This window comes from Culex pipiens, chromosome 2 (assembly GCF_016801865.2).
Source record: "Culex pipiens pallens isolate TS chromosome 2, TS_CPP_V2, whole genome shotgun sequence".
Lineage (NCBI taxonomy): Eukaryota > Metazoa > Arthropoda > Insecta > Diptera > Culicidae > Culex > Culex pipiens.
The window spans coordinates 70,086,745-70,111,501 of NC_068938.1; the positions used below are offsets into that span (position 1 = coordinate 70,086,745).

Genomic DNA, 24,757 nt, shown 5'->3' on the forward strand with positions numbered 1-24,757 from the left:
TTGTTCTTGTTGTTCTTGTTGTTCTTGTTGTTCTTGTTGTTCTTGTTGTTCTTGTTGTTCTTGTTGTTCTTGTTGTTCTTGTTGTTCTTGTTGTTCTTGTTGTTCTTGTTGTTCTTGTTGTTCTTGTTGTTCTTGTTGTTCTTGTTGTTCTTGTTGTTCTTGTTGTTCTTGTTGTTCTTGTTGTTCTTGTTGTTCTTGTTGTTCTTGTTGTTCTTGTTGTTCTTGTTGTTCTTGTTGTTCTTGTTGTTCTTGTTGTTCTTGTTGTTCTTGTTGTTCTTGTTGTTCTTGTTGTTCTTGTTGTTCTTGTTGTTCTTGTTGTTCTTGTTGTTCTTGTTGTTCTTGTTGTTCTTGTTGTTCTTGTTGTTCTTGTTGTTCTTGTTGTTCTTGTTGTTCTTGTTGTTCTTGTTGTTCTTTTTGTTCTTGTTGTTCTTGTTGTTCTTGTTGTTCTTGTTGTTCTTGTTGTTCTTGTTGTTCTTGTTGTTCTTGTTGTTCTTGTTGTTCTTGTTGTTCTTGTTGTTCTTGTTGTTCTTGTTGTTCTTGTTGTTCTTGTTGTTCTTGTTGTTCTTGTTGTTCTTGTTGTTCTTGTTGTTCTTGTTGTTCTTGTTGTTCTTGTTGTTCTTGTTGTTCTTGTTGTTCTTGTTGTTCTTGTTGTTCTTGTTGTTCTTGTTGTTCTTGTTGTTCTTGTTGTTCTTGTTGTTCTTGTTGTTCTTGTTGTTCTTGTTGTTCTTGTTGTTCTTGTTGTTCTTGTTGTTCTTGTTGTTCTTGTTGTTCTCGTTGTTCTTGTTGTTCTTGTTCTTGTTCTTGTTCTTGTTCTTGTTCTTGTTCTTGTTCTTGTTCTTGTTCTTGTTCTTGTTCTTGTTCTTGTTCTTGTTCTTGTTCTTGTTCTTGTTCTTGTTCTTGTTCTTGTTCTTGTTCTTGTTCTTGTTCTTGTTCTTGTTCTTGTTCTTGTTCTTGTTCTTGTTCTTGTTCTTGTTCTTGTTCTTGTTCTTGTTCTTGTTCTTGTTCTTGTTCTTGTTCTTGTTCTTGTTCTTGTTCTTGTTCTTGTTCTTGTTCTTGTTCTTGTTCTTGTTCTTGTGCTTGTTGTGTTTTAACCCTCTACAACCCAACTCCGCTTCTTAGTGGGCTTGGATTCAAAAATTCGCCAAAAATCTTTTTTTTTCACCCAATTCTTGATTTTTAAAAAGTTTTGATAAGAATAACTTATTGAAAGTAAGACAATTTTGGGGTTGGAAATTTGACTTGTTTTATGCGACTTTGCTAATGTTTTGAAAAATGGCATTTTATGTGGAGTCAATTGTGTTTTTTTTTACAAGCATTTTTTTATTTCATGTAAAATAAGCATGCAATTCTTGTTTTGCCCAGACTCGATTAAGTTTTTCGTGGAACAAAAATATCTCAAAATGACCTGGTACACGGGAAAAATAACAAATTTTCATAAAATGCGATTTTTAAAGCTGATTATATTGCTTATGTTCAGATCTACGGAACCGACTTTTAGAACAAATCTAGAAGAAAATGTTACAATTTATTCCATACAATGAAAATATATTTTTTTTATAAAATATATTTTTTAATACTACAAATCCACTGTCAATAGCTCTTCCTTCGACTAAGCTTTTCCCATCCCGTTCAATTGAATTTCCACCTCCAGCAATTAACCATTCATTCATGGTTTTCGCGTTTCGATTCGTGGAGGGTCTGTCGATCTTCGCGTTCCAGGTCGTGATCGTAGCAAAACAGATTAGCCCTCGGGGAGAAATCGACTAGAATTCATTAAATCGCGCCGTGAAAAACACAAACCATCGAAGGCCCGGCTGTCGAAGCTTTATGGACATTTCCTTCCACCGTTTTTTTCCCACCTCCTCCTGCCTGCTCTCGCTGCAGGGCAAGGTCTGTGAAGTCTGTGCCAGAGAGATGCACGCTTGCTGATGACACAATTTCCACCGCGAACGCGCGCGCGCTCGACCTGGAGAAATTTTCTTCCTGTCGCACTTTTTGAAATCCGCGAAAGACACCTGGAGGGCAATCGGGTAAGTTTCGCGAAAATGCAATAAAAAAGCGGGAAAACTTTCTTTTTCCTTTGCGAATTTCACCGCCCCCGCGAGTAGAATGGGATTTTCTCCTTTTTTTCTCTGAGGTGGAGGATACGAGTTCGTGTGTCCTATTTGGGAGGGTTGCCCCGTTGCATAGCTCTTGGCTAATTATTTGAGAAGGAAAAACAAAAAAAAATGACTTGTGTCGTACGGCGGGAACATTGCCATTCATGATCACGACAAAGCGAAACGAACCGCAAAACAGTGAATGGGAAAAAGGCTGGATGGCTGGAATCATCGTAGCCTGCCGTGGCTTTGAGTAAGTGAGTAAATTTTATTGAGCAATTTCAGTTCGAACCGTGCACTTTTCTGGAACTTTTATTCTCGAACCTCTCCGATTTCAATGAAACTTTGTTGGCATGTTGTCCTAGCTTTACGTATGCAATTTTTGTGTATATAGAGCCAATCGCACTCGAAAATTACATTTGGAAAGGGCGTAAGTTATTCAAATATTTTTGTCTTTCGTAATTAAAAATAACTATATCTCCATGCCGTTGCATCGTATCAAAAAATGGTCACAAGTTTGTCGTTGGCCACTTTTTGATACGATGGCTTCGGCTTCGAAATACAGTTATTTTTAAACTACAAAAGACACAAATATTTAAATAATTTACGCCCTTCCCAAATGTCATTTTCGAGTGCGATTGACTCCATATACACAAAAACGGCTTATATAAGCCTAGGATAACATGTCCACAAAGTTTCATTGAAATCGGAGAATTTTGGGTAGAAAAGTGCCAGAATATTCCTGATTTGAGCTGGAATTATATCATTTATTAAAAGTCAATACGACATTGTGGACGTAAAATGTGCGAAATTTTAGCCAAAGATCATGTAAACATACTATTTAAAATATCGACAAAAATGTCATTGAAATGCTTGGTTATAGCTAATATTTTTGGATTCAGTTTCAACAACACTTTAAAACTTCAAAATTAAAAAAAAAAACTTGCTACACTTCTTCAAAATTTCACTGTTAAAAGGGGCTGTAGAGTGCATTTTGCATGATTAATGTTTACAACTTGGTAACATTCATAAGTTATGAAAAACGGATTTTTGCAAACTAATTTTAAATAAATACAAGTTTCAAGAGTTGCCAGAAAATTTATTTTGAATTGCTTCAGTTAATCAAACAATTATTTCCCGATTTAAAAAAAAAAATTAAACAAAAATCTAACCCTGATATTTGACAGAAATTGAAGGATAGAAGAAGATATTAACTATGAAAAATATTTGAACAATCGTCGACAAATTTAAAAAAATCAAATTTATTTTAAACATGGAAAACAAAACACGAAGATTTATTAAACGTTGATTGATAAATATTTTATTAAAACTATAATTTTCAAAAATTGGAAAAAATATGAAAGGGTTAAATCATATGTTGAAATGATATATTTAAAAAAATTACAAACAGTATTATCAAAATGACCGAGATATTTTTAAACTGTTCTCATTTTCTATTAAATCTTGGATAAGTATTTTGATAACAGTAACTATTAAAAATTCTTATGCAATAGGGCCATTGCTAATTTAATTTCAATTTTATTACTTCCCCACAACCTTAAAATTGTCCTCAAAATATTTGGGGACAAAAAAACATTTTTACTGAACATTGATATTGAGGTTAAAAAATAGTAAGCAATAGAAATAAAAATATTTTAACGTTTTATTTTTTTTACACGCCAAATTTTTTTTTGCTGAAATTCAGTAAAGTTTTACTGAATTTCTATTTACTGAAATTTCAGTAAACGAATCAGTAATTTAGATTTTACTGAATTCTCAGTTAACAGTTAACAGGCCAGGAAAGTCAGGATGCGTTTGTCGCACGTACAAACTAGACTACCGTAAACATTTGTAATTATAACTCGGGACTCCAGCAACTAACTTCAACCAAACTTTGGGACAATGCACTGAATGGTGAGCCAAACAAAACGTGTTTGTTATTGTTTACATTGCGTGCTCTCGTTTTTGAATATTCAAGGTCAAACATTTAAACGCATTTTTCTCGGAACGTCAAAATGGCGGGTGCGACAAGATAGCACGACGACGTCGAAATGTGATGATTACTGAATCGCATTCAGTTATTTATTTTACTGAAATGGCAACCCAAAATTTCAAGTAGACTTTCAGTAAATTTTAAAAGAAAAAAAATTAGAAGCATAGCTGAAATAATAAATAAAGTATTTTGTGATACTTTTGGCCTTACAACTTTGAAAGATGGGCTTGAAATTAGAAATTTAGTTTTTTGTTTGCCTTCTTTCTTTTTAGGCTTTGTAAATATTTTTCAAAGTTTCTGTCAAAATCGGCTCAAAACAATGTTTACCCCAGATAAAGTTCAAATCCACTCCACTACACGGTTATTCAAACCAAACCACCCCAACTAAGTACACACTGCTCGCTTAGCACGCGTGAATCGCGGGAAAGTCGCGCGCGCCGCGGCAAAAATTGTCACCGCCAGCTGGAAAATGGCACCTGTCACTGCTGGCAGACATCCAACTGCCTATTAGTTGCACACCGAGTAGGTTAGTGCTTAGGGAGAGCAGTCACCGCAAGCTCGGCGTAGTTCATGGTCACACCGCATAGAAGGCATGTCTTTGGCACGCCACGAAAAGTGGGAGTGGGGCGAAATAGCTCTACCGATTAATAACAGTTATACTAATTGGTGCAACCTGAAGGGTACACGTTTAGCTGGAAAAATGGATAAATTAGATTTTTAGATGACAGACTGTGCCTAGCTTGACGGGCGTTAGAAAGGGTGAATGATTCAAATTTTGTGGAATTTTCTCAAACAATACGGATTTTTTTTAAGGCATCATACAAATTAAAATTCAGAATGCAAAAGGTAGCTTGAAGTCGTCTTCAGCCAAACCTCACTTCAACTCAGGCCGAGCCTCCAGCTCATTCAAATTGGCCTCCACGAGCGATTCTTTATGGCTTCCTTCTCACCTGGCCATCGTACGTTCCGCCTTCTGTATTTTTCTTTTCCTCTATTTTTAGGCAAAGATTTTCCTTTTGACGAGACTGGTGGAAGAGCTTCGATTTAATCTTCAACCTTGATCTCTTCATGGCGGTGGAGAATCCCCCACGTGGAAGTAGGTCCAACCGGCCAAGGTTTCCCCACCCCGAATCGGTCGTTAGCTTGCTTATAGGCCCAAAATCTGAAGAATGAGGAGAAAATTTGTCTTTTGTGAGGAGCAGCCAAGCATGCAGTCATTGATGATATTTTACGAGCAATAAGTTTATTAATGTTTACAAACAGAAACACCCTTTTGGCTGCGCCGGGCTCGGCTTAGATTCAAGGGAGGTCTTTCAAAAAGGAGGGAAAAAAGCTCGTAAAATATTTGGGTGACAACAAATTGAGCGCGCGCAGCTCAGGCCACTGCAGGTTCCGAATGGGGGTTTGCTAATGGGCTTTTAGGTATGTGAATAAAAGCCGGTGAAATGGTGCTTAGTTGCAGTATTTTATTGATCTCTTGGCGCAGCAGAGAGTGATGGGAAATTCTGCTAAAAAGGTCATCTGGGGCGTGATTCGAAGAAGAGTTGTTAATACATAGATAAAACGGTGATTTTAGTAATAAATATCTATTTCGCAGTATTAGAAAAGTTCAAGTTTAAAGTTAATATTGCACAAGTTTTTTGTCTCAGACAAAAAAAAATATTTATAACATAACACATATATGTGACATACATGTTGCTGAATTAAAGACAAACGAATTAACACTTATAAATAGTGTGGAATCGTAAATTTTAATTATGTTTTCACTTAGATATGGATTAGACAGATCCTCCAAAAAACTATACTAGCATTTTTTTATTTTCCCACTTTTTAAAAGGCCATTTTGTGCAACTTTTGTTTTGCAAAAAAAACATGTCTTCTCATGATATTTTAAAAGTTATTTTTCAATATTTTTGAAAAAAAGTCTGTGTTTTTTATTGGTAGTTTATGGAATACCTAATTTTCTAATACAAATTTTTCAAGAAAGGTGAAATTCCAAATGCCTATTTTTTATATGATTCGGGAAACTTACAAACGCAATTTTTAAACGTACAGATAAAAAACACAGATATATGATTTTTTCTGAAGCAAAATAAAAACGTTATTTCCTTTAGGAAGAAAAAAAAATTGCAGTAAATTTTCCTTATTTTAAAAACATTTTTTATGTGAAACCAAATGAGCAATCCAAAATTATATAGCATTCCGATAAAATGACCAGTTTCAAGTTATAGCAACTTCAGGGTTAATTTCAAGTATCGTAAATCGGGGTGATATTGATAGGATTTCAGTTTATTTTTGGAATATTTTCAACTGATAAGGTTTTTCTCAAGATTATTATTTTTAAAACATGTAGGACTGGGGTAGGCCACACAAAGTCCATGCACTATTTTTGAAAAAAAAAAGTTATTTCAATAGTGTTTAAAAAAAATTACGTTCAAAATTCCTAGTTTGAATTTCGGGGTGACTGTATGACAATCAAATATTTTTTCTTGTTAAAATCAGATTTAAGGTGTTCTAACTTTATTTTACGTCAAATGTATCTTGACTAAGATTGCTGATATAGTTTTCAAGAAAAAACTTAAATAACTAAGTATAAAAGCTTAAAAAAAAGTCGGAACGAGTTGGGTTTATAAAATTATCGTTTTATATTAAATTTTAAACTGAATTCGAAGCACGAAACAAAAGTTTTCACATTTTGATGAAATTTGTTGAAATGAAAGTGCCTATAAATTCGGAGACTTTTTTTAATTATGTTTCAAATACACATATTATTTATCATTTACAAGTTATTTTAACTTCTCCTAGTGGAAAATTGACCAAGGAATCTGAAAATGCATTCCGTTTTCCGATTCAAAATCATGTTCATTGAAAAAATCATGACACTTTGAGAAGATTTAATAATGCTATTAATCATCATTTTCTTAATTATATTTAACTAACTTTTCAAACTATTCAAAATTTTCTGAAAATTTCTTATTGAGGTACTTTGACCACTTCTCTACTACGGTCAATATGATTCCATACCATTACGAATTAATTTGTACTCTTAATTTTGCGGAAAAACTCAAAATACTTATTTTTTTGTAAACTTTGGCGTTTACGGGCAAATATATGAAATACAATTTGCTATTATCCAATGTGAAATAAACTATTTTAAAAAATGCACTATCCATAAACCACTAGAAAAAGAATCATATGAATCCATATCCATTTTTCTAATTGTTCTTTTATAAAAACAACATTTATTCTTACCATCATTTATGTATCAAAATCCCTTTGGCAAGTTGTCGCACTTACATTAAGACATCACAAGATTTAAACTTCTTTCATAAGAAAGTGACAACAATGTACGGAGTTTTTCGGTTTTTGCCTTCCTCACCTTACTGAGGAAAGGCTATAAAATCACTCGGAAAATGAACTTTTTAATTAGACCTCCTAGACCTACCTTCATTTGTACATATCGACTCAGAATCACCAGCTGAGCAAATGTCTGTGTGTTTGGCTGTATGTAGACATGTGTACCAAATCAATGTCACTGGAATATCTCGTCACAGGCTCAACTGATTTTGGCCGGAATGGTTGCTAAGTTGCTATTTAAATTCATGCAGTTTTATCATGTATTTAAAAAGTTATGCTAAAAAAACTGTTTCATATTAAATTAAAATTATGGTAAAAAGGGTGTTTTTTTTCATAAAACCCTCACATGTTATATATTTTTAGAAAGCATATGAGAAGACCTTTTAGATGGAGTAAGAATTTTAAAGATCTGACTTACCTATCTTAAATTACAAGCAGTTTAAAAAATGGTCTGAATTCACATAACCTCAACTGGTCGGGTCTGATCGCCACGAAAAAGCCGTGTAGAGGGATGCCATTTTCCTCAAAGGCGGTGTCTGTATAATCTTGACAAAAAGTCTGTAGGTAGTCTGTTATTTTTATTAGGACCTCTTAGGTGCTGCGATCACGTTAGGGGAGATCCATAAACCATGTGGACACTTTAGGTGGGTTGGAATCACTCTATAAATGAGAGGAAGGCACCAACCACCTAAGGGTGGATTATGTAACGTTTTTACACCTACAACTACACCCGATTTTGCTTTAACATAAATATTGAAAAAAATTTGCAGCGACCTAAATATAATTTTAAAAAACGAAACCGAATTCTAACTAAAATGTTTCGATTGAACTAATTTAAAGCGTTTTTGGTCTCCCCAAAAACCCCCTTTGCGTGACACAAACCGTAAGTGTTCCGATTTCGCAGAAATTCCCAACCAAACACCCGGCAATGTCACGCAGCGCCACGAGAGGGGCCACCGACAGCCTCAATTTTGATTAGTCCGCATTATTCCCCAGATTGATGCCGGGCCGGGTTGACCCATTTTTGACCGCGATCGGTCCGGCGCGGGGAGGTGCAAAACAATAATCACGCCGTCTTTGTCCGCGGCCATGTGCAAATGTACGTGTCAATCAGGCGCGGCGGCCAAGGTTAGAGACATCGATTAGCTTTCAATTTGACAGCCCAGATTGAAGGCACCTTCCTTCCTCAAGTCGGCGAAATTATCCCTAAACTGGCATCCATTAGAGTGTGGTGGCCGTCTTTTCACCCCCACACTCTGGCTGGAGATTCTCCGGTAGCAGGTAGTGATCTAACTTGTCACTTTGCACGTTGTCGGTAGGAAATTACCGTAATTGAACCCACATCGACGGGCCTCTACTCCAAGGGAGAAAGGGGTAAACCGACCAGGGCCTTCACTTCGAGAGCGAAAGAGGAAGGAAGCAATCGATCGTTTCGCGTGATTGATCTTGAAGACAGTGTCGAAGGCATTTCTGTCTTCTTCCAGGTGCGGAGGAGACCCGGTATCTGATTAGTAAATGAAACCTATTTTACGCTGGCCGCAGGGTGGCAGCAAGGGTTTCCAGAAGCGTTCATTACTTGCCAGTCTACCAATTAATTACTCAAATTACTGGTCCAAAATGATTAATTACCTAAATTACTTAATTGCTTTTCACTACGATAAAAAACATATAATTTTAATTTAAGTATTTATTTCTAATTCTAATTTTAATTGAAAATAGCTATAGGCGATCAAACTTCAAAAATGCCCCCACTAGAGGACGCTGAAACTTTGGGTGATGTTTACATAATATCTTACAGCGAATTAATTGGTTTGAAATTTGGAATTGTTTTATTTTATCATAAAATAAACATCATTTCAGATAAAAAATAAGTAGCTCAATTGCTATAAACAATAATATTTGTTTTATGGCCAATTTAACCTGCTCATTATCTAATTCGAAATTCCATTATGTTTCACGTTTCAATCAAACGTACCCTTATCAATCAATTACAAAAGAAGATTATTGAAGTTTGTCATAAAGGCAAAACAACATACTGTACTGTTTTACTTCAATATTTGAGTTTTAATATAATTAATTATTAATTTAAAATTGTATTCAGTTTATTGCAAGTTTATCGAAGTTGTTTGAAAAAAAGCCACCTGATTTTTCGAGCCAAACATAAACTTTGACAAATATTTGCAGCGGCTCTTCATGAAAATTGTGAAATTCATCAAAATAACGTTAAGTTTTAAAATGTTTTTCAACATTGGTTTGACATTACTTTGCATTTTTTTTTCTCAAGCATATTAAAAAAATCCGTTACTGAAAATACGGATTATGTGAAATGTGACAATTGCATTGGATTTAATTTGTGCATCGGAATATTAGTCGATTTTAATTTCACTGAGTATGATTTTAAACAATTGTGTCAGACATATTTGGAAATTTTTCGGGAAAATAGTTTAGCTCTTTAGAGAGATAAGGACTGTCAATTTCTGCTGATTATAAAAAAATATAAAAATTGTATTTTTCGCATTATTTTTGATAATTTTTTTATTATTTTCAATATTTTTAAAATTATTTTTAATATACTTTTAGGCCGATGCAAATATTTAAAAAAGTTTTTGTCCCTCGGCCCTGGCCGATGTCAAGGGGGGGGGGGGGGGGGGGGCAAAAAAATAAAAAAATATAAAAATTTAAATAACAAGCCATAGTCTTCACATTTAAATGAAAAAAGTGTTTTAAAATGCATTTTACACTAGTTCAGTTGTTTTGCAATCATTAGTTTTAAAAAAATCTAAGATCTGACAAAAACAAAAAATGTATCGAAAAAAAAGATTTTGCATCGAAAATTTTCAAAAAATCTTAAGATTTTTTAATAAACCCAAACATGCTAAAAATGATTTTAAACGCAGGAGAATGTATTTTAATTTGATTTCAGCTTGTTGCACTTGAATTTTCATTGAAATTTTGAAGTTTATTGTAAAAATATTTTTTTGCCCCCTGATTTTTCGGGCCAATTTTAAAGGGGGGGGGGGGTGACAAAAACTTTAAAATATATTTTTGTACCAGCCTTATTGATTTTTAAATTGCTATCACTTGAAAAATTGTTTTTGTAAATGATAATTCACTATTTTTTTTATTATATGATCCACATAAACTTTTTTGATAATTTTGACTGCCTATTAGAAGGAAAAGCATAAAAAATTAATCAATTCTAATGTAGTTCTTGCAAAACAAAAAAAAAACATATTTTTATAATTACTTATTGAAAATGAATAGATTTCGGATTCACTAAACATTTTTCACTGGGTAATATATGATGGCGTTGCCTTTTGTTGTTAATCAGCTTCTATAAACAACATGTAAAAATAAATTTTAGGAGAGTTTTAGGAGAGAACTAAGGCAAATTAGGCCTTCTACATACAGAGCCAGTCTTTTTTATTTTTTATGTTTCAATCTTATTTGAAATTAATAAAATACTGTTATAAAAGATTATATGTAAAAAGTAAATAGTTTCCTAGAACAAGTACAATTAAAAAAAATTACTTAAATTACTCAAAAATTACTTAAATTACCAATCAACTACATTAAATTACTCTAATTACCATAAATTACTAATTAATTTAAGAATTACCTAATTACCAGCTAAAAATCTAAGTAATTATTAATTACTTGCCAGTCCGAGGCCTTGCTGGAAACCCTTGGGTGGCAGCACCCTCGGCGAGCCACCTTTCACATGAAGAAGGGGTGAGCCCTTCCGCGTCGATGGTCTGTCGACTCGGCTCGGCATTTCTGCGTATTAGCTGAATTCCATCACACTCACTCTAGAAGAGAGGTGAGGCCATTGATGGTTTGGAGTGACGGTGTTCCAAAATAAATATATTTTAAAGATATAAATAAAAAAAAAAACATAATGTTTCAACTCAAACCAGTTCAATTAAAAACATAAGGTAGAAACATTAAAAAACATAAAACTATTTCAGGACAATGAACAGAATGAAAAGCTACCACTCTTATTTTATGTTTTTATTTGAAGAAACTCGCTAAGTCAACCCACCGTTCAATAGAGAGTGAATGAGTCGCACTTATGATTATTGCCATTTTTCCGCGTGCCTCCGTCGGGGGGAGACCAATCCGTGTACAAGCACCAGCACGTAAACCCCACCCTCTCTCTACTTCTTCTCCACCTCACTGATTGACTCGAACCAATATATCAATGGCTTGTAATCTTGTTTTCAGTGCCATGTTATACCTCATCTCCAGAGGAAAAGGGGCATACACGAGCATTATTGATCTTCGCGACTGACGTCTGATCTGTCCGCGATTGCCTACTTTTGAGTCCCGCGCGCGCACGCGTAGATTTGAGCCTGCTGACCAACTCTCTTCAACATGCATCATCATCATCTCAGGTTGGCATTGGTTTCATTTCTATTTTCTCTTTCTTCCCCGGCTAAGAGGAGGTTCAGCAGAGCCAGGGTCAATCTGTCGGAACCGGCGACGGCGAGGTCCCTCTGGTGCCCTCTGCCAGGCCCGTTGTGGTTTGGCACGCGAATCAGGTTTTCAATCAATTGAGGGTCGGTTGGGTATTGACTTCAGAGAAATGAGGAGAGACTGTTTGAGGTTATGGCAATAAGAGTAGCACATGAACTTAGATTTTTTTTTAAGCACACTATTGTATTTAGCAAATCCTTAGTTTATTCAACAGAGATTCGACGCCCCGACCCCTCTTCGATTTGCGTGAAACTTTGTCCTAAGAGGAAATTTCTGTCCATGATCACAATTCGAGCTCCATTTTTGATATCTCGCAGTGGAGCGTCGACCCTTTCTATTTTTGAAAATTAAAAAAATGCGTGTTTTTAAATAATTTGCTGCCTGAAATTGTGATGTTTTCGAAATGTGTTGTAAAGGGTCTTTTATGTAAAATTGGACGCCCGATTTTATGACGTACTAAGAATTCTGAAAACACGTACTCTTCATAAAAAAAATACAAAAGAGCAATTCCAGCTCAAAACAGGATTTTGTTAGGTTTTTTTTCTCGACCCTCTGCGATTTCAATGAAACTTTGTAGACATGTTATCCTACGCTTATGTAAGCCATTTTTGTGTATATGGAACCAGTTTCACTTGGTAATGACATTTGAGAAGGGCGTAAGTGTTTTAAATATTTTTGAAATTCGGAATTTAAATATTTCTGTATCTCGAAGCCGTTGCATCGTATCAAAAAGTGGTCAAAGACAAACTTGTAGGAAATTTGACGGGCTTTCCGAAAAAAAAAATATACTGAAAGAAAAAAACACGCCACTTTTATGGGATTTTTTGATTTTTATGTTTAAATGTCAAATTTAAAGGTGAGCCCTCGATTTTTTTTTTCGTTCAAAATTTTGTGCAAAATAGCCTAGGATGTTACGAAAAGACTCACGAAAAATGCAGGATGGAGCAACTCTCCTAGAAAAAAAAATACAAAAATCATTTATTGAAATTATTTTTTTGTAATGTGCTCAAAACCTCAAATTTTTCAAAACCCGAACACGGGATTCGATTCTCCAGACAATTTACATAAAAGTCTTCATATTGACCACTGTCCTATGTTAAATCTTTATGAAGTTAAAGCGATTTTAAAAATGAAAATGTTTGAAAAATTGGTTTTTTGATGGTTTTTGACAATTTCTTTTTGACGGACTTGATTTTTCAGTCTCGTAAACATTTTTACCGGAAAGCTATCCCAATTTCCCATGAGATTGTCTTTGACCACATTTCAATTTGCAGTATGGGCTCACAGATATAAGCTTATTGCATTACTCATAAAATTTTTTAGTGCCGTTCAGTGGATGGTAGTAACCTGGATAGTAAATAAGCTTAAATCATCAAAAAACGAGTTATTTCGAAAAGTGGTCAAAGACAATCTTATGGGAAATTGGACGAGCTTTCCGGTAAAAATATTAACAAGACTGATAAATCAAGTCCGTCAGATAGAAATTGTCAAAAACCATCAAAAACCCATTTTTCCAAACATTTTTATTTTTAAAACCGCTGTAACTTTACAAGGATTAGACATAGGAAAGTGTTCAATATGGAGACTTTTATGTAAAATTGTCTGAAGAATCAATTCCCTTATTCGGTTTTTGAAAATTTTGAGACTTTGAGCACTTTTCAAAAAAACAATTTCAATAAGGGTAATTCTCCGCCAACTCACACAGCAGTTGCCCCGACCCCTCTTCGATTTGCGTGAAACTTTGTCCTAAGGGGTAACTTTTGTCCCTGATCACGAATCCGAGGTCCGTTTTTTGATATCTCGTGACGGAGGGGCGGTACGACCCCTTCCATTTTTGCACATGCGAAAAAAGAGGTGTTTTTCAATAATTAGCAGCCTGAAACGGTGATGAGATAGAAATTTGGTGTCAAAGGGACTTTTATGTAAAATTAGACGCCCGATTTGATGGCGTAATCAGAATTCCGAAAAAACGTATTTTTCATCGAAAAAAATACTAAAAAAGTTTTAAAAATTCTCCCATTTTCCGTTACTCGACTGTAAAAAATTTTGGAACATGTCATTTTATGGGAAATTTAATGTACTTTTCGAATCTACATTGTCCCAGAAGGGTCATTTTTTTCATTTAGAACAAAATTTTTCATTTTAAAATTTCGTGTTTTTTCTAACTTTGCAGGGTTATTTTTTAGAGTGTAACAATGTTCTACAAAGTTGTAGAGCTGACAATTACAAAAATTTTGATATATATACATAAGGGGTTTGCTTATAAACATCACAAGTTATCACGATTTTACGAAAAAAAGTTTTAAAAAAGTTGGTCGTCATCGATCATGGCCGTTCATGGTCACCCGCGACAGACACGGACGACGAAACAAAGAGAAACGCAAAAAGTAACTATTTCAAAACTTTTTTTCGTAAAATCGCGATAACTTGTGATGTTTTTAAGCAAACCCCTTATGTCTATATATCAAAATTTTTGTAATTGTCTGCTCTACAACTTTGTAGAACATTGTTACACTCTAAAAAATAACCCTGCAAAGTTAGAAAAAACACGAAATTTTAAAATGAAAAATTTTGTTCTAAATGAAAAAATGACCCTTCTGGGACAATGTAGATTCGAAAAGTACATTAAATTTCCCATAAAATGACATGTTCCAAAATTTTTTACAGTCGAGTAACGGAAAATGGGAGAATTTTTAAAACTTTTTTATTGTTTTTTTCGATGAAAAATACGTTTTTTCGGAATTCTGAGTACGCCATCAAATCGGGCGTCTAATTTTACATAAAAGTCCCTTTGATGCCAAATTTCTATCTCATCACCGTTTCAGGCTGCAAATTATTGAAAAACACCTCTTTTTTCGCATGTTCAAAAATGGAAGGGGTCGTACCGCCCCTCCGTCACGAGATATCAAAAAACGGACCTCGGATTCGTGATCAGGGACAAAAGTTACCCCTTAGGACAAAGTTTCACGCAAATCGAAGAGGGGTCGGGGCAACTTTTCCCGATTTCGTGTGAGTTGGTAGAGAATTACCCATAAATGATTTTTGTAATTTTTTTAGGAGAGTTGCTGCATCTTGCATTTTTCGTGAGGTTTCGTAACATTTTAGGCAATTTTCACAAAAATTTCAAACGAAAAAAAAATCGTGGGCTCACCTTCAAATTTGACTTTTAAATTTAAAAATCAGAAAATCTCATAAAAGTGGCGTTTTTTTTCTTTCAGTATATTTTTTTCGGTAAACCCGACAAATTTCCTACAAGTTTGTTTTTGACCATTTTTTGATACGATGCAACGGCTTCGAGATACAGAAATATTTAAATTCCGAATCCGAAAATATTTAAAACACTAACGTCCTTCTCAAAAGTCATTATCGAGTGAGACTGACTCCATATACACAAAAATGTCATATATAAGCATAGGATAACATGTCTACAAAATTTCATTGAAATCGGAAAGGGTCCAGTACAACCGATTCCATAATTGGCATGGAATTGCTCAAAAACTAGTTTCAAAAATCCTGCCATTTTTTCATATTCACCTGTAAAAAATTTGGCACATTTTATTTTATGGGTAATTTAATGTATTTTTCAAACCTGCAATAACCCAAAAGAGTTTTTTTAGGACAAAAATTTTCATTTTTAAATTTCGTGATTTTTGTAACTTTGCAGGGTTTTAAAGAGTGTTCTACTGCCCATGTTCGCATAAATGTCCCATTTGCAAAAACAGCAAGCTGAGAAAAAAGTTTGTCCCATACATAAGGCTACGTGTTAAGTTTTCGCGAAAAAACGCGATTTCCTCCTGATTTCTAGAACAAAGTACTGGATGTTATAGGCTCTTTTGAAAGAGCACACGATTTTGAACCAAACTGCATCAAAAACTCGAAATCGATGAAAATGCATATGGGACATTTATGCGATCAGGAGCAGTCTACAAAGTTGAAGAGCAAATATTAACAAAAAAATATTTGTAAAGATAACGGGTTTACCTCTAACCATCACGAGTTATCGCGTTTTTTAGAAAAATATTTTTTTGGAAATGTTACTTTTCTGTTTCTCTGTGATTTGCGAATGTTAATTTTTGAAACTGTTTTTGTATTTTTTTGATGAAATATACTTTTTTACGGAATTCTGATGTGCCGAAATCAACATTTTATCTCGTAAAACCAAGGGTCCTGATTTTCGGTTCAATGAACAGAAACCACTCACTCATCGCCTACACCCTTACCAAAAATCATGATTTTTTGAGTTCCAAATCCCACTTTTCATACGATGTTTTGAGTTCAGGTACTACAACCATAAAAATGGTTATATGGGTTGAACTGAAAAATTCGTATGAAAAGTGGGATTTGGAACTCAAAAAATCATGATTTTTGGTAAGGGTGTATCCATTCGTCGGCTATTCCAACCCGCTAGCATTCATGAGCGAATGAGTCTGGCAAGCAGCCAGCGAGTGGCCCGAACTGTTCACTCAGCGAACAAATATAGAGAGCCTATATGGAGAGGCGAAATGTCACTATCAGGGTTCCAATCGAACTGTCAAATCGGGGTTCCAATCCAGCAACAAGATCATGGAAAAACAAGGTTGGAATCAATTTAAAATAGTTTTGGCAAAAAAAACAAGACTTCTAACAATTACAAGTATTGTAAAACTGTTGTTGATAATAATCTGGTAGTTTTTGTTATGTTTGTGCTTGTTCGGTATAAAAAAAGTGCCAGCACGAAAGAAAAACTACAAGTTTTTCAACCTTAAATTTGAATGACTTTGGGTGTTTGAAATTTCTCCCAGAACATTTCATTTCCCTATGTAGGTCCCTAAACAAATACATCGTGAAAATATTTGCCTACTCCGTCGCTCGACGACACTCACACTCTACCATGCTCAGCGAAGAGCCACTCTCACAAAATGCCAGCGCGGCAGTCTTTTTGTCTTCACGCCCTCAGTTTGCCATCAATTTGATTTTTTCTCGGTGGAAGTTTCTTTGAATGGTGTCTATAATGTTATGAAATCAAAATAAATGCACAATTTAATTGATAACATTGATTTTAGGCAACCCAAATCAATGAGTATAACGCAGCGCATCAGAGAAAAAATGTTTTCAGTTCAGAGTGATCGGAGACGATCGGCCTGTCTGAACCGTTCGGAGACTGAGCCGATCAGAGAGAGAGAGAAGAGTAGAAAAGAAAGTGTTCGGGAGCGAATGGTGATAGAGTGACAAACGGTAGAAATTCATCAGGGCAGTATCGCGTCGCCTGCTATTTGTGCTCGCGAATGGAGTGGTTGATTTTGAGCAATCAGAACCCTTGCGTAAAACATTTGTCCACAAAAAACATAAAAACTCAGTTTAGTAAGTGATGTCCGTTTTTTTAATTAGAAATTAGAAATTTGTTTTTTTTTTCTTTGATTATCTTGAATAAACAAAAACGCAAAGTTTTCACGGGAAGTAGAAAAAGTTCACGTATTTAACCGCTCCACAAAATCGCGAAAATTCACTCAGACAACATATTTGTGAACTTTTGTTGCCAACTTTATCTTCAAAATGTTTATACAATGAATGTTCGTTTATTTAATTTCAAGAATTCATGCCAAAAAATTATACCATTTATACATAAAACAATGGTATTTTTCAATACTCTGTATATCGTCGCCATCATGCTAACTTGTCACACGTGCATTTTGGGCCAAATTTAGATAAGATCGTCATATTGTGCAGCTCACAATGGCTCACTTTTTGACCTTGATAGAACCCCAAAATTCGATTTCAATCCTGAGATATTCAATAAAAACCGAAAAAAAACTCCGTGCATATTTGTCACTTTTCATATGAAAGAAGTTTCAATCTTGTCGTGCTTTTTTGTCACAGCCTGAAAATTGATGTAAGTGCGACAATTGGCCAAAGGGATTTCTGGTCAAAACGAGTTTGACGCACGTACAAGTTAGACTACCCTAAACATTTGTAATCATAACTCGGGACTCTCGCGACCAACTTCAACCAAACTTCGGGAAAATGTACATAATGACCAGCCAAACAAAACGTGTTTGTTATTGTTTACATTGCATGCTCTAGTTTTTGTTTATTCAAGGTCAATCATTAAAATGCGTTTTTCTCGGAACGTCGAAATGGCGTGTGCGACGAGCACGACAGCGTCGATTTATTTAAAAAAAGTTCAAATTATTTTTTAAACTTGAAATCTCACCTCTTTTACTGATGGACAAATAGCACAAAAAGAAAATATATATTTAACGTTAAGCTTTGTAAAATAAGTCGAACTAAAAGATTCTAAATAACGTTCAAAAATAAAATACCAATATACCATAGTCAGGTCTAACCGATATCGTCCCAAGTTCAACCCCCATCTGGATAGTTGAGTCGCACGTATCGAAAGCCCTCTTATACCCTCGGGGAGGCGATTTTCCTCTAATGGTCGTGTTCGGTTCGTGTTTCGTTTATCGTTGCATCTTGAAGAGGTAGCCTCGCTGCCACTCTCGATACCCCCAAGGCGGGGAGCCTCTATGGAATCTCTGCCAGACGAAGAGGACGCCGGTTTTCGCTTTCTTCCATCAGCAGCAGCATCTCAGATATTCCAGGCATCAGGGAATCGTTGCAAGATTGGTTGCTGGCTTGTCGGGTCATGTCGGATCGGGTGGTACCGATTGGAATTGGCTTCGGACGTGCGGTTTCCCATGACTTTGAGGCAGCAGTGTTGTTGTCGTCTTTTGATGAAGAGGTTCAACCGTTTTCTTCCCACCGGGCTGGCGCTGAATATTTTTGCCGAACAGAGTATTGCTGATTTTATGGGAGGACCGAGCAGGAGGGAAATCCCTGGAGGAAAATTGATGCCCGGAAAGTTATTTTTATGATTGTATTAGTTAGTAAATATTTCCCTCTTCTTGAGGGGAACACGCTTTAAGAGTATCGGGGCCGGCATTACCCCGAAGTGCACATGGAAGTCACTTCCACATAAAATTAAACGCACTTGCATGACTTAAAAACCGCACCTAAAATTCGCACCCACAATCACAATCTCGGGCGCGAAATAACCAAGCGCATGCTTTTAGCCGTAATCGTAGTGATTAAAGTTGCGCGAAATTTATCTGCTGCTTTTAATCGCTCGCCCCTTCCAGAATCGGCGCACGTTAAGTGACTACCGCCGAAAAATTTCGCGTGTTTCGTGTGTTAAGGGGAAGGAATAAGTGTTTATGGTTAAAGAGATACCGAAAATCACGACGGTGGCGGCACTTTATGCGCGACTTTGGCTAATTTTTCACGCACTTTACGTCCACCCCCTCCCTACTGACCAGGCTGAACTGCGAAATAATGACGGCACTTTTTGGACTTTTTTTTCGCTGGAGGTCATAACACTAAATTTGCACTTCGCGGCGCACGAAATTAAAACGGTTAACATGGGTTCGTAATTAAGTGGGCTGATCCGGCCGGAAAAGGGCTTTCCGCGACTTACCTTTTTCTGGGACGATGTCACGCAGATGTCTTTTTCTGGAAATAAAAATAGATAAGAAATATTGTTAATTGAAATTATATATTTTATTACTAAAGAAATAGAATGATTTATATTTGAGCAAATCAAAAATCTTTCGTCGAGAATTGAAAGACTGAAGTGCAAACAGAAACTTATACAAAATAAGATCAACGTGAATCACAAATTAACACCAGGAAGATAATTGTTGGCACGGTAACACGAATCATTTACGGTTAGCTCACAGCTTCTTTCTGAGACATCTTTATCTCTTGACATGGTGACCTTCAAATGTAGACTTGAAAGTTGTCTTGCTGAATAACATGTAGGTCATCATTATTATGACTATTATAATTTAAAAATATCAAAATCAATCATCACAAATTTTCTCTAAAACTGCAAATTAATAGGAAACATATTATTCAACCCTCTACTGCCCAAATTTTTTTTTCGAAATTTTTTATTTTTCCCGTGTTCAGGAGGTCATTTTGAGCAGCTTTTGTTCTACGAAAAACTTTACTTCTCTTATTTTATGTTTTTCTTGTTTCATTTTTAGTATTTTAATTTGCATTTATCTTGTTTACTTTATGATTGTTTTTGGTAGTATTTGGCCTATTCTACCACCTCCTATCATTACAATTTGCCTATCTATTTTTTTCATGTCTTTACAGTCAATTTTTCAATGTTTTGCTTGTTTTTCACATTTTCTGCTATAAAATGGCACCATTATCATTCAAATTGTAAAAAAATGCGTAGAGGCATAGTCCGGGACACTAGAAAAATTATGGCATACTTCTTTTTACTTAAAATATAGGAAAAGTTAGTAAAAAACACAGCCAAAGTTGACCCCTAAACCAATGACATTTTTAAAAACATTGGCAAAGTCACATAAAACAAGTAAAACATCCAACCCAAAAATTTTCTAAAATGTTAAGAGTTCATCTTTCCAATGCTTTTAAAAGATCAAAAATTGGTTGAAAAATGGATTTTTGGCGATTTTTTTAAATCGAAGCCCGTCTAAAGGCGGGATTAGGTTGTAAAGGGTTAACAGCACATGTATGCACAGCTGTTAAAATTGAATGGTGACTTGTTTGTATGAACTGTTGACGTTTAATTGCTAAAAATAAAATAAAGTTCGATGGACACACCGTCAAAACCATAAACAAATCATAATCAAGAATTCTCAAAACAATTTCAAGTTTTTTTTAATAGTGTTCGTTTTGTATGCTCTTGACAATTTTAGTTAAACTAAATTACGATCTTTGATCGTATTCCAAATAACTTTAATATGCGATATTATTTTCTTAAACATGACCATTTGAATATGATTTGAAAGAAAAAAAAAAGTTCTATAAAAATAAATTTTCGAAAATGCTGGAACTTAATCGTTAATCGTTATTTAATCAACCTTTAGGTACTTGGTGCCTTCCTCTAATTTATATAGTAATTTTGAAAAAAAAATAGAAATTTTTCGTTTTCAAAAAAAAGGCAAACTTATTGTCAAAAAAAGCCTTTGAAGAAAATGGCAACTCTCGACACGGCTCTATCGGGCCGATCAGATCCGGCCTTTTGAGGTTACGCCAAAAGTCACCCTTTCGTAGTCGTTCAAATATTTTTTCTACCATGACTTTAAAACAACTAAATGAAACTTTACCATTTTCAACACCAATCTGCGGGACTCGATACTGGACCGAGTAGTTCACATCAGGACAAAATCTGTTCAGCCAAAGCCGAGAAATTCAAGTTCATATTTTCGATCAACAATTGCTTAGAATTTGATTCTAAGTGTATAAGTATAGATGAAGTTGGATCTTGGAGGTCAAATTTACAACTTCATTTTTCGTGTGATTTCATAGCCTCTATTGTGTTAGGAAGCCAAAAATATCTAAGATTTTTTGCTTTATTCTGAAAATTAGCACTGCAAAAAATAAGGTGAAAAAAATCTGTGTGAAAAATGTGTCTTTATTTTTTTGCATTTTATAAGATACATTGAAAATTCGTTAAAATATAGGGGAATTCAACCCTTTCTCAATTCACATTTCTATTAGAACTTTGATCTGAACAGTGTGTTGAGAGATAAAGATGTAAACATTTTATTTTGGAGAGTTTAGAAATATGACTCTCAGTTTTTGATAAAATAAAATACAACATGCCATTTTTTTAACAAAAAAAATAACGTGATTTTCTTAAAAAAAGGAATTAAATATTATGGTTAAAAAGATGACTTTTTTACAGGAATTGTACCAAATATTGTCAAATTGAAACAAACAATCCAAAAATATACTGTACAATTTGATTTAAAAACTAACGGCATTTTTTCATAAATATCTTTCAAATTGTGAAATAAAAGTAAAATAATAGCGATGAATACATTAAATGTGATGAAAAAAAAGATCGTGTATAATAATTTAAATTTTCAAAATTGAAAAAAAAAGTTTTCAAACAAATACAATAAACATGCTTGTAAATTATGCCTTAGATAAATTAATGCATTTATCACAATAATATAAGAGAAAAAATATTGACGATAAATCGGGCAAATAAATTTAGTCCATCAAGCACTACAAATATTGCTTCCGCGAATTAGAGAAAAAAATCACCAAACACCACTCAATAAAATCGTTTATCATTCCTTCACATTGACAGGCATTCGACATTTGCGGCACCACCACACATTCCCATTAATTGCACCAATTCAATTGTTCTCGCAAACCTGCAACGTGTCGCACTGAAGGTACTGCTCTGCCTAACTCTTTAGTCACGGTCGCACGTGTTCAGATCTTCCGCACCATAGCGAGAGAGAGAGACCTCGTCTCGAGTCCTCATTTTTCCACAGCCTCTCAAAGTCAGAGGGTCCGACAGTCAGTTTTAAAGGTGCGTTCCAATGACACATTCTTAGAATAGTCGTCTCCCGTTCACCTTCTTCAATACTATTTGTACGTCACATCGCAATTAACTGCTAGATTGAGTCGTTTCATGCCTGTAATTTCACAGTGAAAAAGTTTTTGTATTTTCATAGTTCAAAATAAAAGTTACTAGAAATTTAATTGTTGTTTAATCGTTTTGAAGCAATTTTTTTGTAAATTTAAACCATTTTTTAACACCAGTGACTTTAATTTTTTACAAAGATTTGCTGACCGAGCCGAATCGTTTTACTTTCAATCCCATTCAAGCGTTTATTGATTCATTCTGATGTAACCCTCCGCGATTCACAGCACTCTCCACATGCGATCGAGTTACAGTTTTTAAACGCTGCTGCTGGCCAGAAATAAAAAGTGTTCGAAATGCATAAATTAATAATTGCCCACCGGAGAGTGAAATTGGACCGTTACTTTAATGGATCGGTGCTCTTTTTTTCACTCGGACGTTCCAAAACGTAGTGGTGAATGGCTTGAAATTGGTGTGGCAAGGCCCTTAAAATAAAAACAAATAGTTTTTTTCCGTCGCATCGTCACCACTCGTACTGCAAATAAGTGTGCCGTAAAACTTTAAGGCAACGACAGCAAATAATTCATTTATGTAATTAATCTCACGCGAACGTAAAGCCGCGCGAAGGCGCCGATTGCGAGCAAGGATTGGTCTGGTCCTGTTGGGACACCTTTAGGGAGAAAGTAGCTATGTTGAGCCGTACCAAAATTAAGTTGAAAAAATATGTAACGAGATCATAATTATTTTCATTCATTTCTGATAGAAATACTGTACGATTTTTAATTCTTATCATTTGCTCGTATTGTGTTTTCCATGTTTTCAAGTACCGTAAACCGAGGTGACATTGATAGGTTGAAGATTGATAGAGAACTGTTCAAAGTACCTCATGAGTTAGTTTTCCAAATAAATTGAAATGTTTCAAAAGTAAGTTAACTATAACTATTAAACCATTGATAATTAAAATTATTTAAGCACTCTCAAAGTGGCATGCATTCCTCAATTCAATAAGTTTCTAATCAGAAAACGGACTGACTAAAAAAAGATAAAATTAGTTTCCAGGTAAAAAAAGGGTTACTGAAACAGAAATCAAAAATATTCCAAATTATTATGCATTTTCGGTAGAACAGAATTCTGAAAAAATGTTACAAAACCTCTTTTTACACCTTAGCTTCCATCCACCCCGGGATTCGAACTGACGACCTTTGGATTGTGAGTCCAACTGCCTACCAGCGACTCCACCGAGGCAGGACCCAGTGAGATGACTTCTACATCTGGACTGAGCTATCGACCTAACCCTTTAGGTTAGACCGGGGCCAACATTTACTTCCACATCCGATGGAAGGCGTGGTCAGACAAATCTCGTCTCGAAAAATGGTACCGGGACCGTCTGGGATCGAACTCGAGCCGACTGGGTGAGAGGCAACCACGCTTATCCCTACACCACGGTCGCGACGAACACATAACCTCAAATTTTGAAAATAAGTGTAAATATACAAGGTTAATAAATTCTTTAATTGTTAATTTTTCATTTAAACTCTATAAGAAACCTTACTAATGGTCGATTTGACGTAATTCATTTAATTTGCTCACTTTTAGGCTGAAATTTGCAAGAATCACAGTGAGTATGAAAGTCAACGATTTTCAACGAAACATTTTTTAAAGCAAGATTAAAATTATTTTATTATGCCTGCATGGACATTATATGACCAAGCCCAGTACATGTTTTGAAAATTTTTAACCTTGAGACAAGTCTTGCCGTTTGAATTATTATAAAAAATAAATAAATAAATCCTACTAATGTCACACTGGTAAGTTTTTCACATTTTTCATTGTTCTTTACATTTTTGCCCTTCAAAACCATTTACAAAATATCAAAGATACAATTCAAATTTCCAAAAATAAAATTAACAAAAAAAAACAAGTTTCTTGACTCCATTTTCCTGATGATCACTGCAACTGCAATGAAAAAAGAATTATCGAAAAATGTTTTTTTTTAACTTTTGACCTATTCTGGAAAGGAATAATAATTCAAATTAATCGTTCATTAAAACCCAAGCATATTTTTTAATAAAATAATGTTCCTTGAGTCTGACGAGACAGTCAGGTATGCCCTAAAATAAAATAAAATAAAATTTAAATAACGTGCCTCGGTTTCATAATTTAAATGAAGAATGGTAAAAATTGCGCAAAAAAAATATCATCAGCGGGGGAAATGGATTTTGATTTGTTTTTAGATGATTGCACGACTATTTTCGTTGAAATATTGATGTTTAAAAAAAATATGTTTGTAAAATAATGTGTTTGGCTTGTAGAATTTTTTCCCCTTCAACCCACAGAAATTTCCCCAAAACTAAATCAGGAAACAAAAAAATAAAAATCTAAAAGTAGAAATATTCATGGAAAAAAATTGTGAACTGTTTAGAATACACTGTATAA

The 24,757-nt window shown here is 34.7% G+C and overlaps 1 protein-coding gene across 6 annotated transcripts in view; it reads right to left on the bottom strand.

Annotated features, from left to right (window-relative positions):
- Positions 1-24,757, bottom strand: part of LOC120416081 (protein spire) — a 343,750-nt gene that overhangs the window by 239,349 nt on the left and 79,644 nt on the right. For all 6 annotated transcript variants that reach the window (XM_039577758.2, XM_039577761.2, XM_039577763.2 and 3 more), the window contains one exon: positions 19,379-19,413. In XM_039577758.2, the coding sequence (XP_039433692.1) occupies positions 19,379-19,413 (35 nt within the window). The remainder of the gene's footprint in view (positions 1-19,378; positions 19,414-24,757) is intronic.